Source organism: Glycine max, chromosome 11 (genome assembly GCF_000004515.6).
Source record: "Glycine max cultivar Williams 82 chromosome 11, Glycine_max_v4.0, whole genome shotgun sequence".
NCBI classification, from domain to species: Eukaryota; Viridiplantae; Streptophyta; class Magnoliopsida; order Fabales; family Fabaceae; genus Glycine; species Glycine max.
This window is the reverse complement of record NC_038247.2, coordinates 9,148,460-9,165,286: the sequence shown is the minus strand read 5'-3', so window position 1 is coordinate 9,165,286 and position 16,827 is coordinate 9,148,460. Positions and strand designations below refer to the sequence as shown.

Genomic DNA, 16,827 nt, shown 5'->3' with positions numbered 1-16,827 from the left:
CTTTGATGAATGATAATTGGTATTGAGTTTTAACGCTTTTTAAATGTATAGGACTCTTATGCAGTAAAAAAATGAATAGGACACTAGGTAAAACAAACTTGTGACTTCTCGCAAGCAGCCTTTAAACAGTACAGCCTAAACCCTGCTAGAGATTTTTTTTTTGAGTTAAATGTATATATATGGACAGTACGGTTATATGGGAGCATATAAAGTGAAAGGACTTTTATTATGAGAGTGAGATAATCATGATTAAGTATTAGATAAATAATGAAATATTAAGATTAAAAAATAAAGCCACGTTATAATTTTTTTAAGTGGTTATGTAATTATTTTTTCATCATCATGTAATCATTAAATAAATTTAAGTCATAATTATTCATGATTATATAATCTAAATTATTAAAAAAATCTAATTCAGTTGATTGAACAAAATATATATAAGTATTATAATTCTCTTAATATTGTGTTTAATTTCTTCATATAATATATATATATATATATATATATATATATATATATATATATATATATATTAAATTTATTTCTCTTTCCTCTAATACAAATGCTCTTCAATTCTCACTTTACACATCCGCTTGTGTGTAAAATATTTTTACACAAATATATAAGAAATTCATTATCTCACTATATCATATTTATAAATGAATAGATTTGTTGTGAGAAAATGATACAACCTTACTATTAGATCATTTAGATGTATGCGGAAAAATATTTTACACCAACTATGTATATTTTATACAGTAGAATATTTTTAAAAATATTATAAACATGTTTTAATAATACATAACACAACATACACTGAAATAACAAAACATAAGCTGGAATAATACATAACACAAATAATATCCCATTCACTAAAGAATTAATAACTTTCAGTGTTTTTTTAATGACAAGCATGCTCATAATGGGTTCTGCTATACAGTATATTAAAATTATTGATCAGGGTCTAGAGATGAAGGTTGAGTCTCCATCCTTTCCCAGTCTTGTAGCTAGCTAGCTTCTTATGGTACAGAATAAATAGTATTGTAAAAAAAGTAATATCAAAGTTTAATTTATGTGCAACGTTATCTTACTCTTTCTTTTCTTGTTTCGTCTCGAGCATAGGCGTCTTCCAAATTTTCAGTAACCTCACTCTTTCATTACTGTTCCCCCTCTAGTGATAATATAGTTTGTAGTATTACATGTACAGTTTCACTCACCATGTCCTCTCGTTTCCACTTGAAGCTTCCCTCCGTGGGAATCTAATTCCATCCACACTTCACATGCAACCATTGCACATATTATTATACATTAAAACAAGCAAAACCTCCTAGAGACCAGAGCACTACAAACATCCAATTATTCCCCTTAAATCACCAAACACTTGCCCGTGATATATTGGTCCCATTGTATTGCCAACCAGCCAGCACACACAATGTCACGGGATCTCTATAACCCACCTTTCTTTGTTTGAATCAACGTTAATTGGTTAAAATTGATTTTGAAATAATATAATTTATGTTTGAATAATTTTGATTATAATTGATTTTAAAGTGATAAAAAATTACTTAAAATTATTTTAGCTCAAAAATAATAATTATGATATTTTCTTCAATATAAAATTCAAAACGTGTGAAAAATTATCTAAAATTAATTATGAAGTGCGACCTAAAACCAAAGACTAACTAAGTCTATATATAAGCCTATAGTCCCACTCTCATTGCAATCTAGTGGAAGAGTGAATAAGAGATATCAATATATTATGATAATGGAGGGATACAATAAGAAGGTTATGATTGTGGGGATGGTGTTGGGCATGGCCATGATTGGGATGGCCAATGGCCAATACTCGTTTTGTCGCATGCCCAGCGATGGGTTGGCGGCATGCAAGCCGAGTGTGAGTGGGGACTATCCTGCTGATCCCTCCACTGCTTGTTGCTCAGCCATTGCCAAGGCTGATCTTAAATGCTTCTGCCGCTTCAAGGATTCGGGCCTTCTCTCTATGTATGGTGTTGATCCCAACAAGTGCATGGAACTCCCTGTTAAGTGCAAGGTTGTCGACTCTTTCCACTGCTAGATTCATTAGAGGGGGCACTAATCAATATAAACTACACAAGGGCACTTAATTAACTATGTACTCTCGTTGATTGCCATTGTTAATTTTCTAGCTTGTGCCCCTGCTGTTTATGTTTCTTATTTTCCAACGTGCTTGTTGCTAATGTAATGGATCGTGGCGTGCTTGTTTTTGTTTGTTGTTGTTGTTGTAACTTGTAATAGTGTGATTTGTTTGTTTCTCTACTTTAGTTTTGGCTAATATTCCTGTTACGTACGTACATCTTTAATTTTGGTTTGTTGTGAATCAATGTTCTTGTCAATTTCTTTTCTTGGAAAGCTCCTTTCATTTTAATGGAAAGCAACTTTAACCAGATCCTTATATCAGCTTGTGAGTGTCTAAGTTCTTATGCATTATTAATTGCTATTTTTTAAAATATAATGGATCAAAATTCAAAACATGGGTTGAAGCTTGAAGTAAGATGCTTTGGAATCTGAGGCAAAAATAAAAAATAAAAAATTCTACTAGCCATATTATGGGTGTTATAACTCCAAACAAAAAAAATAAAAGAATATATTTAGTGGATTTGTCCAAAGTGACCAATAAAGGAAAAGACATAAATAGTGTCAAGTTTAATTAATTATTGGACAACCTAACAATGTTAACACTTCATTTATCAATATCTTTTAAAAAAATTATCTTTTACTTATGTCACTTTGTATCATCAATCATTTATTTTCTTTTCTTTTTCTCTTTGGATGCTTACACTCGAGCGTCTAAGGATAATTTTCAGACGAGAAAAAAACATAAAAAAGTAAATTCATACTTATATTTATTTTAACTAAAGAGGCAGGAGTTGTGAACTAAAATATTAAGATAATTTTTAGATAAATAAAGTTATTCAATAGAAAAGTTTATTTTCTCATACTTTTATCTAAGAAAATAAATGAAGTGTACAAATTGATTTAATGAATGAAAGCAAGATCTCTGATGAAGTACTTTTCTCGGCTTAATGACTCGTCTAATTTTAAAAACTTTGTTTTGAAACCTAAACTTAATTAAAGCGTAATTTCAAGTAAAATACTGAAGATAAATCATAATTGGACTTGAGAAGAAATGTTGGAGAATAAATTTCACATTAATTTTCAAACTAATTATAATAAGTATATTTTGTACAAAAATACTATACATATATAAAAACAATATTCAATTGAAAATAATTCTAAAAATTATGTAATTAATAAATAAATAAAAAATAGTCTTTTTATTTGAAGCCGTTAGGTGACAAACATCAATATTTTAACTAACATCACCAGCCTTGGAGTTCCAATTAAAAATGTAATAAGTTGGGTGAAAACGTGAGAATACTAGAAAGTTCAAGGACCAAATAATAGTCAAATACAATAGTAAGTATTGAAATGAATAAAAAATGAAGCAAAACAGAAAAAAAAAATAAAGAAAAAGAATAAAATATTTTAAATTTTATTTTTAAAAATTAATTTTCTCTCTCTTTGTCTTTATATTTTAAATAAACAAAAATAAATATATTATTAGTCATGCTTTATTTTTAACCAAACTTAATATTTTAGGGTTGGGCTTCCTCTTCATGTTTGACTTTCTTGGGCCCAATATTTATGGGTTCGGCAGGACGATGTTATATATACCTATCGGGAGATGCCGTAGTCGCAGCTAAACCCTAATCTTGTTCTCATTTGTAACTCGCTGAATTGCTGTTTTGCACTAGGTAGCGGCTACAGAGAGTGTCTTTTTCAATTGTTTTTACATGTTTTTTCTTTTCCAAATTGTTATTAACTTTTGATTTTTGTATCGGCCTTCATAATCCCAGATTAGCTTGAACGTAATGTTAAGTGCTTATGCTGATTCATGGGAGGCCGAAATTGAATGCTGGAAGTTTCGCTGATAAATGCCTATTTCTGATTGTTATATCAAGGCGTTTACTAGTAACTTTACCACACATTTTCGACTAAAGTATTTCACATACAAAAATTTCATTTCATTTCATTTCATCTCATTATGTCGCCTATTTCTTTCTATTTTTCATTATCTTAATCCTAAGGTTGGTAAAATATTTTAACACAACCACCTCAACATCAAAGGTCTAAGCCTATCGGTTATTAAATACCATGAGGCTTGAGGTTCAAATAAGGTTTGCGAAATCGCATTTTTTGTTGAATCGTATGTGTCTTACAAATAAGTAACGTTTTACCCAGTTACATAAGAGGATCAGAGGCTCGATCACGATTCTTTTTACAAAAAAAAAACTAGCTTTCGAGTTTAATGGGGTTTTATTAGAGATGGTTCATTTTTCATCGTCTATCGTTGTGCTTTCGAACAAAACTTTTCAATAAAAATCCCTATGTCCTGTTGTACTTGCATGAACTCTTTGTTATATTTTCTTTTTAACAACCTTTTCCTTATATCTTTAATTTATTTGAATGTCAGTTTAAAAATGTTGTAACAAAAAGTTTAAAATTGATATTTTATCAAAAGGAGAATAGGAGTACAAGACCAAGATATTCAGTAGCAGTCAAATTTCACCTAATATAAAAGTGACTAAAATGAAGAACGAGACATTTAGTAGGACCCAAATTTCACCTAATAGAAAAAAGTAAAAAATTGTCTGAATTGAGTGCTAGAAAGTATGGTTGTAGCATTTATTGAAATGTGCATTGATTTTTTTTAGAGAAATGTTTATTTATTTAACCAGTGCATCTTTTGGCTAATTGAACTTAAGTGGCAAACGAAAACTAGCAAAAAGAAGTGAGACACTAAACCCTACTATTGGACATTGCTCCTGTTCAATCAGCCCAAGGCAGTTTTTAAACTGTTTAAAAAAATATATTACCTCCGCTTCTTTTTATGTATAATACATCTAAATTGAGTTCAAATGATATGCATGTTTACTTTAGATTAAAGTTCAAATGAATTTTACCTTGAAAAACAACTTTTTTTCCCTTCTTCAAACTTAATTTAAGAAAAAAATTGAGACAATTCAGTTTACAATTGAAAACCAAATTAGAGAGACTTATACGATTTTATTTTGGTTCAATTGCATATTTTATGACCCAATTTCCATCGTTTTGTGAATTTTACATTCAAGTTTTAATTTGAGTATTTTACCGATGATAACATATCACTAAATAAAGTTAAAGAAAAATAAAATGGTGTATTTTGTTTTTAAAATAATGGTAAAATGAGGGGAAAAAAACTTGAATGGTAAAATATATTAAAATACGAATCAATTTCCTATTTTATTTTATTCTCTTGATTTTCTCAAAATACTAATATAGAGATATAATTCAATTTTTTTATACATAAAATACATTACATTACTATAATAGAAATATAATAGAACCCTGAAATGCATATCTATTTTGTATTTTTTTTTTATATTTGAACTCAATTAACTAGTGAAATATTTTACTTCTCAATAGTTCAGAAATTTAAAAACCCAATAGAAAACAAAATGGGTACTTTGATAAAAACAAAAAAACTTGAGTTGTAAAATTGGGAGAAAACCTTGGGTTGTAAAAATAACCAAATAATGACAATTAGGTGATAAAATACATAAGTAAGCATTTTATTTTTTAACTTGTATTTGGGCTTCTCTCAGCTGAACCTAACATGCTACCCTCAATCTTAGGTCATATTTATCAGGTTTTGCAAAAAGGAGATATTCATTTTGCTCAACCCAACTTTACTTTCACCTTTGCCATAATTTATAAATTAGGGTAAAAATTTATTGAGTTGGTGATTAAAAAAAACCTTGAAAACATTGCACTTGTGAATACTTTTAATCTAATTTATAAACAATAAACTACATTGATAAAATCAATCCAACATCTAATAAATCATACAGTATTTACTCAAGTCTAGACTCATATATACAATGGCAAGTATGATTAATCCTTAATAAAAGAATATATACACAAACATCTAATTACAATAGTATAAGTTTGGTTCGATAATTGTTTTCCCTAAATATGAGAAAACCAGCTATACACCTTGGCTTTAAAAATGTTTAATAAAAAAAACTTCAATAAAAGTTAAATGGATAAGTTAATTTTAATTTATGAGAAATTCAATTAATTTTTCTTTCTTATTTTTTAATAAACACTTGTAAAAACATTTATCCAATATTTCTTAAATTTGAGAAAAAATACCGTTAGACAAATAGGCCAATCTTGTAGTTAAATATCACCAGCACCATGAAATGCTAAGCTATGATGCTTACCGTAAAACAATAGTACTTTAAATCGTAAGGCCAACTGACGCGGGGAGAAAAGTAATGCATCTATAATAAATTAGAAACATCAGTTAATATCATTGCCTAATCAAAATTTTTTATCTCAAAATAAGTCCAAAACCCCGTACTACAGACTACAGTATTTTAAAGCAAAGGTTTACATCTACTTGCTGTATAGATGAACTGCGGTGAAGATGAAGAAGCCTGCCATCTGCATCACAATCAAAAGGTTATATTACCAAAAAGCCAATGAGAACTCTTAAGAAGATCCATTCAGTGACAGAACAGAACATACATGGATCTAATTACAACTTCACAGCCAAAAAACTACAAGACACAATAGCCTAATAACATTAACTTCCATTCCATGCAAGGAAAAAGGGACTTTAAAAGAAGAAAGGGCTACCCGTATGTTTTGCATCTCAACAGTTAAAAGCAGATCGGTTATTAGCAGAAAAAAGTGCACTCCCTTTTCTCTCTTTTGAGAATTTTCGAATACATGACCTTTAGATTGGTCAGAAATTTATTAGGTGAATTAGAACAGCAAGCCACCTCAAAGTTAGCACACAAAATTGAATTTAGCTGCTTGGTGAACTAGTTTTCCAAAATGTGGTACAGTCATAGGTAAACAAAAACATTTGGAATGCACAAACAGGTTTATCCAGAGACAAAAATCAAGATCATACTCAAATTTGTGGATTAACTCAACCAAATGAGAATGGGAGAGATCCTTACCATTGAAAATGCTGCTCCATAATAGGGATAAGCTGCTGGTATAAATCTTTCATATTCATTGTGTCTAAAGGGACGAACAGGAATCTACATGGAAAGTTCAACACTATTCATGAATACTGTTTACAATATTTTGCTTATTATTATAACGTATTAACAAAGTGAGAAGCTTCACAACTACAGGTAACCAAATATTGGCTTTTAAGTTTGAAATATGACTGCTTTAACAGTATGCTAGGATAAGTTAGGTACCATAAAACATTTAAATAGATAATCATTGCAAAGAGGAAATTCTAAACCCATAAAGATGCAGGTCTTAGTGTGTGTGTAAACTGTAAAGCCGTTATATTATATATGGATGCATGCAGAAAAGTTTCAGTGTGACCCAGCTAAGACATGAAGGTAAATCTAATGAAGAAAAGGGTGTTTGGGTAGAATGACTCTTAAATATATACATACATACACATACATATACATATACATATACATATATATATATATATATATATATATATATAGAGAGAGAGAGAGAGAGAGAGAGAGGACCAGCAATTACCTGCTTTGATAAAGATAAGCTTGTATATCCAAGTTTTTCGTACTCAACTTTGAATTGGAAAACCCCATAGACATCTGGAACCTTAAATGATGTGAAATAATGGCCCTGAGAGAAAATATAATCCAGTGAATTTTGGGGAAGTGTTTATTAGAGAAGAAATAAATAGTATGGCCAATAGGAAATTCAAAAGCACCTTGCCGTCAGTTGATAAAGTCTTCAAGACATAGGGGCTCATCATGTAAAATTGCACTTGAACATCATCAGCTACATAAGGTTCCCATGTTGTCCCAGACCACTCATAAACTTCAACAGAGTATTCCTTTATAACAAGATTGGACAAGTGAGCCACAACCAAAAGTAATGTATCAATTAAAGCAAACATGACAAATATCAGCATTTGAACAATATTTGAATTACCAAATTATCATTGATCCTATAGATGGCTGGTTCATTAGCTTCCCCAACTTTGTGGTGTTGCACATGCACCGCCTTAATATCAAAACATGAAGCGAAAAGATCTATTAATTAACAGTAATGATGCTAAATGACGATGTCAAATATCAAATAAATGAACAATGACAGTAAAATTGACTGAAGAATTTTTTTTCCTACCTTGAGGTGACCTCTTTCATGGAAAATCCATTTGCTAAGTTCATTCAAGAACTGCTCATTACCAGACTTCTCGTGTCTGTTATTTCAAAAAAATAAATTACCAAACATTTCTTTGCAGAAACTATTTCACTAGAATTCAAATTCTAGGGGGGAAAGACATATGACCACTAAGTTGAACATAATGAAAGTATTTATGCAACATAGCTGATAGAAAGTGTATAATTGCAATATTAAGAGAGAAAGGCTTAATGCTTTACTCACTTAGTTGGACTCCCAGCCTTCTGCACACCTGACGTGAAAAATCTGCAGAAAAATCCAAATTTGTGGAAAAATGAGCTTCAGAGCTTACATATTAGTAAGTACCACAAAACCCTACATGTGAGCCTTTCATACCGGTTGCTGAACAAACTCAAGGAGCCAGAGATCAATATCCGGGCATTATTTCTTGCCTGCCAAGAAGAAAAAGGATATAATAAGTGATGAATTACTACATAGGTTCATAGTTAAACTCTACAAAAATCATAAAAGCATGCAATGAACAGTAAAACGTATTTAACAAATGTTTTATGAAACAGGTGATTGTATTCATTATACTTAACACTAACACCAGATATTCTGAAACAAATACATACATATTGTGTACAACTGCTATAAATTATACTATTCCATAAAGGTAACACCATAACAGATAACTTCAAAAGGAATAAGAAAAAGGTTGAGAATCAAGCCTGGCTTGCATATTTCAAAAGCATAAGAACTAGGGCATGCTCAAAGACAACCAGAAATGAACAGATGAGAACAGCAAAAAATATACACACATACAAAATTGGACGATGAAATAATGTCATACCTGTATAACTGAAACTAATGAGATCGAAGTTCCAGTGAGTGATGGAGGACTTGTCAATTTAGATTTTGGGTTAGCAGAAAAGGCTGAAGGAGATGCAGAGAGAACTTTCAACACCTGGATTGAAGCATACAAAAGAAAAAAGTGTAACCAAACCAACAAAAACTTATAAATACAATAAGGCCAATGACAAAATGTGAACTTCGATAAAGAAATATTACCAGGCTATTGGTAGGATTTAGTGAATGCCCAATCCCCTGGAAAAGTACAGGAGCCTGTCCCAGGTAACAAGAAAAATCAGAAAATAATACTACAGTGTAGAAGAAGCATTTGCCAGTAACATACAAGTCTTCCACGTTGAAAACAAAAGACAAAAATGGAAAAGGAAAAAACACAAACAACTTCATGGACTCAAACATTAGTACAAAGTATGACATGGTAAGAATAATGTTAACGCCTCGAACACTCATTGTGGATACTGCAGTTATTAACAAATTAACAATGCACTCGCCTCAATTTTTTTGCTTCCCAATATCACGTCAGACTTGATAAAATCATCACTAGCAATCAATGTATGATCTCCTTCAGTAGCCGAGACTGCATATCCTGAATGATCCACAACCACAGCAGCAGGATCCTAAAACATTAAAAACACAAAAGCAAAGGTTGACTTGAAATTGCCAAAAAAAATTGGTTTAACTAGAGGTATCTGGGGCTTCTTATTTGGCACCCAACTAATCCTCTCCCACCGGGTTGGCCATTTTGGGGTAAAGTGGTACTTGAAATTGCCAAATAACATACAAATAACAACAACTAACCAAATTAAAGCACCATAGTATAGACACATAACTGAGAAATGTCAATTCTCAACCTCACTAGAAGAAAAACATGCACAAAAAACAATTCAGTTAATAAAATCAAATAGATTGTAAGCACCTCATCAAAGTCCACTCCACACTCGGTGGCGATTTCCCTGATTAAATCAGATGCATTGCTATCAGCAGCAACGATCAAATCATGACCCGAATCAACAAAATCCAAAATTGCAGCCGCGTCAATGGATCCTCCAAAACCTGCACCTCTCGCAACATCATCTTAGCTAGCTAAAAATAACAACTTTGAAACACAGACAGAACAGAAATCGCAAATCCTCGAGACCCATTTGTGAAACACTTAACACAAATCAAGATCTCCATAGTTTTCAGGAAAAAAAAAGAAAAAGAAAAAACATATCAATGGGGGGGGGGGTGAGAAGTGGAAAACTCACGTTCAATGGTGGGGGAAAAGAGAATTAGGGCGTCGTAGAGGTACTGGCCGTATCTCTGGAGCGCAATTTTGGGGTCGTCTGCGAGGTGGAATTGGAGATCGAAGCCGCGAGATTTGAGGGAGTTGAAGAAGAGAGAATGAGAGGATTTGATGGCGAAGTCATCGAGCAAAACGAGGACGCGTCGATCTGAGGGTCTCTCTGGGGAGAAGGAGGTGCAGAGAAGAGGAATGAGCGAAAGGAACACGAAGATCAGCTTCGACATTTTTCGTACCAACACTCTCTCTACTGTGAGTCAATACAAGAGTTTCGCCAAGTCTTCTTCTAGCTCCAACTTTCATAAATTGCCATTTTGAACCCTTAATTGTCAAAATTCTCAAATTTTTCCCATTTCTGTTATGGACATGGGCTGCTACGCCCCAATTCAGAGTCCAGTCAGCGTGGGCTGCTATTCTCAATCTTTCACTTGTTATTTTCACCTCTTAAAAAACATTGGGTATTATGATGTTGGTGGGAGATTCAACTTAGAATAATTAATAACAATTATTAAATCAGAATTAAAAATAATAGATAATAGAAATTAAAACACAATTATAAATATATCTTATGAAACTATTAATATTATTATCGCTATCACCCTCGTAATCACCATCATTGAATTTTGATTTTTTTTAGTACAATCTTAATTTAGCCTAGTTAAATAAATCTCATAAAAAATCTTGGCCCTGTGAATTTAGGTGTGATAAAATGGGTTAGACGTACCAACTTGATTAATCCTTTTTTTTTTCGAAATAGGTTGATTATTTAAACCTACCAACCCAGTTTTCCCCCCTGCCTAACTCATCAAGAGAATGGGTTGAGTGATCAATTGCCAACCTTTTATTTTTTTTTAAAAAAAATAATTAGTTTTATTTATATTAATATTTTTCAATTTTTTATTTTGTCTTAATTTTATAAATGTTTCACATGATAAATAATGCTTGTATGGATGTTTAGATTTTTTTAATGTTTTTAAATTATTATTTAGTAAACATGATCCCCCAACTCACTTTCTATCTTCTTTTTTGGCAAGGTATCAACAAATTTCAAATCAAGGTATGTAAAAATTTTCAACCCACCTTGCTAGAAAGCGAGTCAACCCCCAGTTTTTGGCGGGTGAACCATGGGATGGGTGTGGCAATATTGACCCATTTTGCCATTTTTATGTAAGTTGGTTGCAATGGATTGACCTAATAATTTATTTACTTATTTTTTAAAATTATTTCAATCCTTATATATTTTGATTAAATTATTCGTACATATTTTAAAAAAAAGCTAAAGTTTTAAAGTAAAAAACATTTTTATGTTAAACTTCGTCAAAAAGAATTTAATTTCCTTGTATTATCAACAAATAAGAAACCACCTGATATATAACTTTTAAAGAAATTTGATTATTAAAAAAGTTAACTAATAATAATTTGTGAGTAGATGATAATGAAAAAATATTTACCTATACTTTAATTAAAGTTTGGTAAAAAAAATATTTTAATTAAATTTAATCTACTCCCTGTATCATAAATTTGAATGCTCAATTAACTCTCTCTCTCTCTCTCTCTCTCTCTCTCTCTATATATATATATATATATATATATATATATATATATTATTTTTTTTAGTGCTCAATTTAATCTACTCCTATATTATAAGACTCTTACTCTCACCACTCTCTCAATTAACTCACTATTTATATCTTTATATAGTCTCATTACATAGTGATGCTCACACACAACTTATGAGGGTAGAATTGATTTTTTTATAAAAGATTTATATTTTTAAATTTTAAATTATTATTATGAGTATGTTGTTTAAGAGTATTATGAGTATGTCATTACCTTCAGATTTAAATTAAATCATATTTAATTTAAAATAATAATAATAATAATATTTAAATCAAATTAAATGTTATTTTGTATTGATTTAAGTCATATAATAAAGTAATTTTTATTTTATATGATTAGATGATTATATATAAAAAAAATATTTACTTGGTATATTTGCATGAATTAAAATACTAGTTATAAATATATTAAATATCAAATATTGATACATAATTTTGGTTTAAACTACATATATTATTTACAAGAAATAATGTTGGTTTAGTCTTGTAAGATCATTATAGATTACAAAATAATATGCATGCATGGATTATAAATAAATTTGAAGAAAAGGAAAGAAAAAAAAAAGTCATGTGCAGAGTTCAGACTATTACTTTTGCTAGAAGATTATCTGCTTCTGTTTAATTGACATACGTCCTTACCCATGAAACGAACCAATCACGGAGCCTCTCAAGTCTCAATCATGAGCCAGTTGCACACTTGAGTGTTGTTTGAATCCAATAAGCCTAAGCCAGCAATTCCTATATAGTACCAATCACAGCATAGATTTTGGATGTCACATCCTATTCCTTCATTTTTCAAGGAATTAATTGGAGCACTTTCTGTAATTCGTTAAAATATGTATCCCCTATTTTACTTGATATGGCTTGAAAGACTTTGATAATTTGTGAATTCCCACCTCACTCATAAATGTATCAAACAGCACCGAATAAAGAACATGAAGTTTACAATGTGTACGTTTTTTTTTGAAAGGGAGAAGAAAAAAGGTTCATGAATATGACCATGCTAAATAATCTTATACAAATAATAAACACAACATTTGAAAATCATATCTTAACATTGAATGATAATTTTGAGAGGTTTTTGATCACAGAGAAGCTACTAGCTTTTCTGGCCTAACTTCTTGACTATTGTGGCCATGTACTTTCCTTGATACTCAGCAAGGGCCAGTTCTGTTTCACTAGCCTGCCTTGATCCATCGCCAGCAAAAACTCCAGCACCATATGGAGATCCACCTCTGACCGAGTCCATTTCGAACATTCCAGCACCGAAGGTATAACCAATAGGAACATAGAGCATACCATGGTGGACTAACTGTGTGATTGCTGTCCAACTACAATAATAGTCATAAAAAGTCATGTTACTCATTGCTGGTCTGTCTCCCAATCATGATTCTCACCACTATAGGATTATGTTACAATCAAAATAACAACAATACTACTTCATTAGCATGTGGAGATTCTCCACCAAACTAGTATCTCTTTTTGTTGGTTTTCCACGTGTATTCTTTTTCTCAGACAATCTTATTCGAACTAGGATTAGACATTAAATGTGGACAACGAAAATTCGAACCTTGGCTCATCAAGATGTGAGGGACTAACTCCTTTAACTAGACCCAACCACATCGGCAAAATCTTCTAATTCAAAGTGTCTTTAATTTTCAACCATACTCCTCACCCCCTGACCCCACCCCTCAATTTGTTTATCTATCTAAAACGTGACCACCAATCCACCCTCCCCCTCCCAGATCAAACAATCCATACGCTGAAATTGTTCACTGAGATAACTACAATTTTTTTAAGTTCCACTGATTGGCACTAATCAACAACGCATATGGTATTATACACAACTAACTCTCCCGGTTTTGATGTACTACAATTGTTTCTAACAGAACACCCGCATCTTGAAACAAGTTTTACTAAATTCAAGTAGAAAAACTTCTGCTATAGGCACTTTAGAACCCGTTTTCTACCACACTATTTATAAGTTCAAAGCAGATAAAACTCTAACAATGAAACAGAGTTTAACTGTTACAAATCACTTTAAACATGACTTTTAAAGTAATTATTGTTAAAGTCAATTCGATAGCGTAAAAAACCGATCTTTGTACCCTCATTTCTTTCTAATTAAATTCTATCAATTGATTTATATACATAGATAAAATTCTGAAGTTCCATTAAAGAAAATAAAATGAAGAGCAAGGCTCTTATTTATGCATGCATCAATGAAGGCAGAAAATAAAAGGCCTTCTTACGCTGTGGTTTCTTGGCCTCCACCCTGAGTGCCAGTGCTGACAAAGAAGCCAGCAGGCACCCCTGCCAGCTTCTGCTCTCTCCACAACTGACCGGTCGAATCGAAAAACACCTTCATCTGCGCCGCCATGCTGCCATACCTTGTTGGAAAACCAAACAGCAAGCCATCAGCCTCCACCAACTTGTCTTCAGATATGAGTGGCACTGTCTCATCCTTCTCAGGTGCCTTCATGAGTTCCAGAACCTCCTTTGGCAGCGTCTCCAGCACGCGGTACAACACCCCTTCAACGCCTTCAATTGAATCAACCCCTTTCTTCAAGGACCTTGCCAATGACTCCACATGGCCATAAGTTGAGTAGAACACAATGAAAATTTTCAGCTTTTTCACTGCTGCTGGTGCTGGTGCTGGTGCTTCCACCTCTTGGCTTGTGCTACTTCGATCATTTGTTGGAATTAGACTTTCAACAATAATTGGATCCTTTTCTGCTCCAGAAATTGGTGCCTTTGTTTTGCTTGGAAAGCAACCACCTCCTTTCCCCATTGAAATTCAACTATGGGTGAATATACTGTCAAATAATGAAGTTTCTAAAATATATACAAATAAGGTTGTTCTAGTTTTACTTGCAAAACAAGATACAAAGATATTTGAAGAAGGAAACAGAAAGAATGGAATCAAATGTTGGTTAACTTTGCATTATAGGCCAGGCAAAATTGCAATAACAGAACTAAAAGAAAGGAAGAGAAAAAGGAAGAAGAGAGATGGAAAACGTGTAACGTGAACAAGATTGGATTTGACTTCACTTATGAGCTGCTTTAACTAATAAAATAAGATGAATTAGATATTGGCTATTGGCTGGCATGCTAGTTCTTGAGTTATGTAGACAAATATCACTTTAAGATATATAGATATTATAAAAGCCGATAAATTTATTAAACATGATAATTTACGATATGATTAAAAGAATGTCAACACATATTATTCATTCTTATTTATTTGCTGGTGAAAGAGAGGGCAATGTGGCAGACGCGTCGTTCATAAGAAAACTAAAGCAGCCTAATTAAGTAAGACAAAATGGCAAAGAATCAAGTGATATCGAGTGTGGACTGACTTAGTTAACGCCTTTAACAAATAATATTAGTTAATGAAAAATTCCTTTTCATTGACAGTTTCAAACTAGTATTTCCGAAAGGATAATATTATTATTTTTTTGACAGATTGCAATATCTTTTTATGAAAAGAATATATTAGTTTTATCCAATGATGTGTTGCAAGCCATTATTATTGAACAATTATTGGTAAGTTCTACCTAACTAATTCAGGGTTGGGATCATTCCTTGTACAAATGCTAGTGCACACCCTTCCAAATTTTAAGTCAACAAAGGCTTCATTTTTCAAACCCATCAATGACGTTTATTCAGAGTAATTTACCCAAAATTTTCACGCGTATATATATTCAAACAAACATGTCTTCCATGAACAGTACGTGTAAATTATCGTAAATTATTTGATATTGTCTTCAATTCTCATGCATAAAAAAAATACTCAAATAAGCATGGCCTATCAAGTTCTGGAACCAGCTTTTAAAAGCAGTTTTGTTTCAATTGTTTACTATTTACTTACAGATTCAAGAAGAACTGAATTCTTACATTATACTTTTTGTGTGTTTAACAGCTCGTAATTGATGCAATTTATGCATGCATGAGTGGGGAGAGAATGCACCTGGTGTGTGAAAAATTAAGTTGATACGTAGCTATTCATGCAAAATTGCAAATCGATCGATCAACCCATTTTGGTATTAACTTCCCTCTATGCTTGGGATAAATGTTCTCACAAAAATGGTTATCTTCACAACCACGTGATAATTAAGTATCACTGTTGTTGCAGTTTGCAGACTGATGCTACATGAACTCTCTAACCGGAAGATGATCTAATTAAGCTTGTTGTTCCATGAATTAATGTTGAACTCCTGAAAATTCCACAATTAGATGTTCATAACCGGCCGGTTTTGCGCCCTTCTGTTAGGAGATGAAATTTAATTAGTAGCATAAAACGGAAATCAAATTGATCTGTGACCCACCTGATTAGTAAAGTATTGGGTCAACACAATTTGTTAAGTGTTGATCTCGAAGTCAATACTATTGCTTAGGCACATGATTTTTACAGTACACCTGGGAATAGTACATTCGTCTTTTGCTGTAGTAAAATAAGGTAATATTATCCTTCAGAAGCTTTGAAACCCATAACAAAAAATCCAACTCATCTTAGGCACACTTGTGTCCTATTGTTCTAGTAAAATTGTTACTAATTTGAATCTTAGAGTATCTTTCTATTAATGACGTGATCTCAATCATGTTAGAGAGAAAAATTGTTGGTTAGTACACCTAAGACTTTGGGTTAGAGAGAAAAATTATTGGTTGATACCTCAAACTTTGGGTTAGTCAGAAACACATATACAAGTTATTTATCCTATGTTTGGAAGAGAGAAAAGAAAATAGGAAGGAAAGAAAACTTTAAAATTTAAATTGGAGGAAAAGTTGAAAGAAAGAAAATTTTAAATTTTTTTTCTTGAATTCAATTTTCTTCTTATTTTC

General features: G+C 31.8%; 3 protein-coding genes and 1 non-coding gene across 4 annotated transcripts; 2 read left to right on the top strand and 2 right to left on the bottom strand.

Moving 5' to 3' along the window:
* The first annotated feature begins 1,721 nt into the window (after positions 1-1,721).
* On the top strand, positions 1,722-2,431 carry LOC100527769 (uncharacterized). The gene has a single exon (NM_001250188.3). The coding sequence runs from the start codon at positions 1,760-1,762 to the stop codon at positions 2,072-2,074; it is 315 nt and encodes a 104-aa protein (NP_001237117.1). The 5' UTR covers positions 1,722-1,759; the 3' UTR covers positions 2,075-2,431.
* A 1,458-nt stretch (positions 2,432-3,889) lies between these two features.
* On the top strand, positions 3,890-4,030 carry LOC112998424 (small nucleolar RNA snoR83). Its single transcript, XR_003263525.1, has one exon. It is a non-coding gene; the product is annotated as a small nucleolar RNA snoR83 (small nucleolar RNA).
* Positions 4,031-6,340: 2,310 nt separating this feature from the next.
* Positions 6,341-10,664, bottom strand: LOC100803270 (dolichyl-diphosphooligosaccharide--protein glycosyltransferase 48 kDa subunit). Its single transcript, XM_041006702.1, has 13 exons — positions 10,332-10,664; positions 10,001-10,137; positions 9,576-9,701; positions 9,286-9,339; positions 9,068-9,181; positions 8,611-8,666; positions 8,479-8,520; positions 8,218-8,293; positions 8,023-8,094; positions 7,799-7,924; positions 7,606-7,710; positions 7,053-7,136; positions 6,341-6,528 (listed from the first exon to the last, which is right to left on the bottom strand). Exons 1-13 carry the CDS (start codon positions 10,591-10,593, stop codon positions 6,481-6,483), a joined length of 1,302 nt encoding a protein of 433 aa, XP_040862636.1. The 5' UTR covers positions 10,594-10,664; the 3' UTR covers positions 6,341-6,480.
* A 2,202-nt stretch (positions 10,665-12,866) lies between these two features.
* On the bottom strand, positions 12,867-15,266 carry LOC100803804 (probable NAD(P)H dehydrogenase (quinone) FQR1-like 2). Its single transcript, XM_003537846.4, has 2 exons — positions 14,238-15,266; positions 12,867-13,316 (listed from the first exon to the last, which is right to left on the bottom strand). Exons 1-2 carry the CDS (start codon positions 14,774-14,776, stop codon positions 13,085-13,087), a joined length of 771 nt encoding a protein of 256 aa, XP_003537894.1. The 5' UTR covers positions 14,777-15,266; the 3' UTR covers positions 12,867-13,084.
* Between the last annotated feature and the right edge of the window lie 1,561 nt (positions 15,267-16,827).

Bases quoted from the DNA above. Each gene is read 5' to 3' on its own strand.
- LOC100803804 (XM_003537846.4), bottom strand. From the start codon at position 14,776: ATGGGGAAAGGAGGTGGTTGCTTTCCAAGCAAAACAAAGGCACCAATT. The intron at 13,317-14,237 runs GTAAGAAGGCCT...CTATTATTGTAG, and splicing joins GGAGGCCAAGAAACCACAGC to TTGGACAGCAATCACACAGT.
- LOC100527769 (NM_001250188.3), top strand. From the start codon at position 1,760: ATGATAATGGAGGGATACAATAAGAAGGTTATGATTGTGGGGATGGTG.
- LOC100803270 (XM_041006702.1), bottom strand. From the start codon at position 10,593: ATGTCGAAGCTGATCTTCGTGTTCCTTTCGCTCATTCCTCTTCTCTGC. The intron at 9,702-10,000 runs GTGCTTACAATC...TTAATGTTTTAG, and splicing joins GTGGAGTGGACTTTGATGAG to GATCCTGCTGCTGTGGTTGT. The intron at 9,340-9,575 runs GCGAGTGCATTG...TACCTGGGACAG, and splicing joins TGGGAAGCAAAAAAATTGAG to GCTCCTGTACTTTTCCAGGG.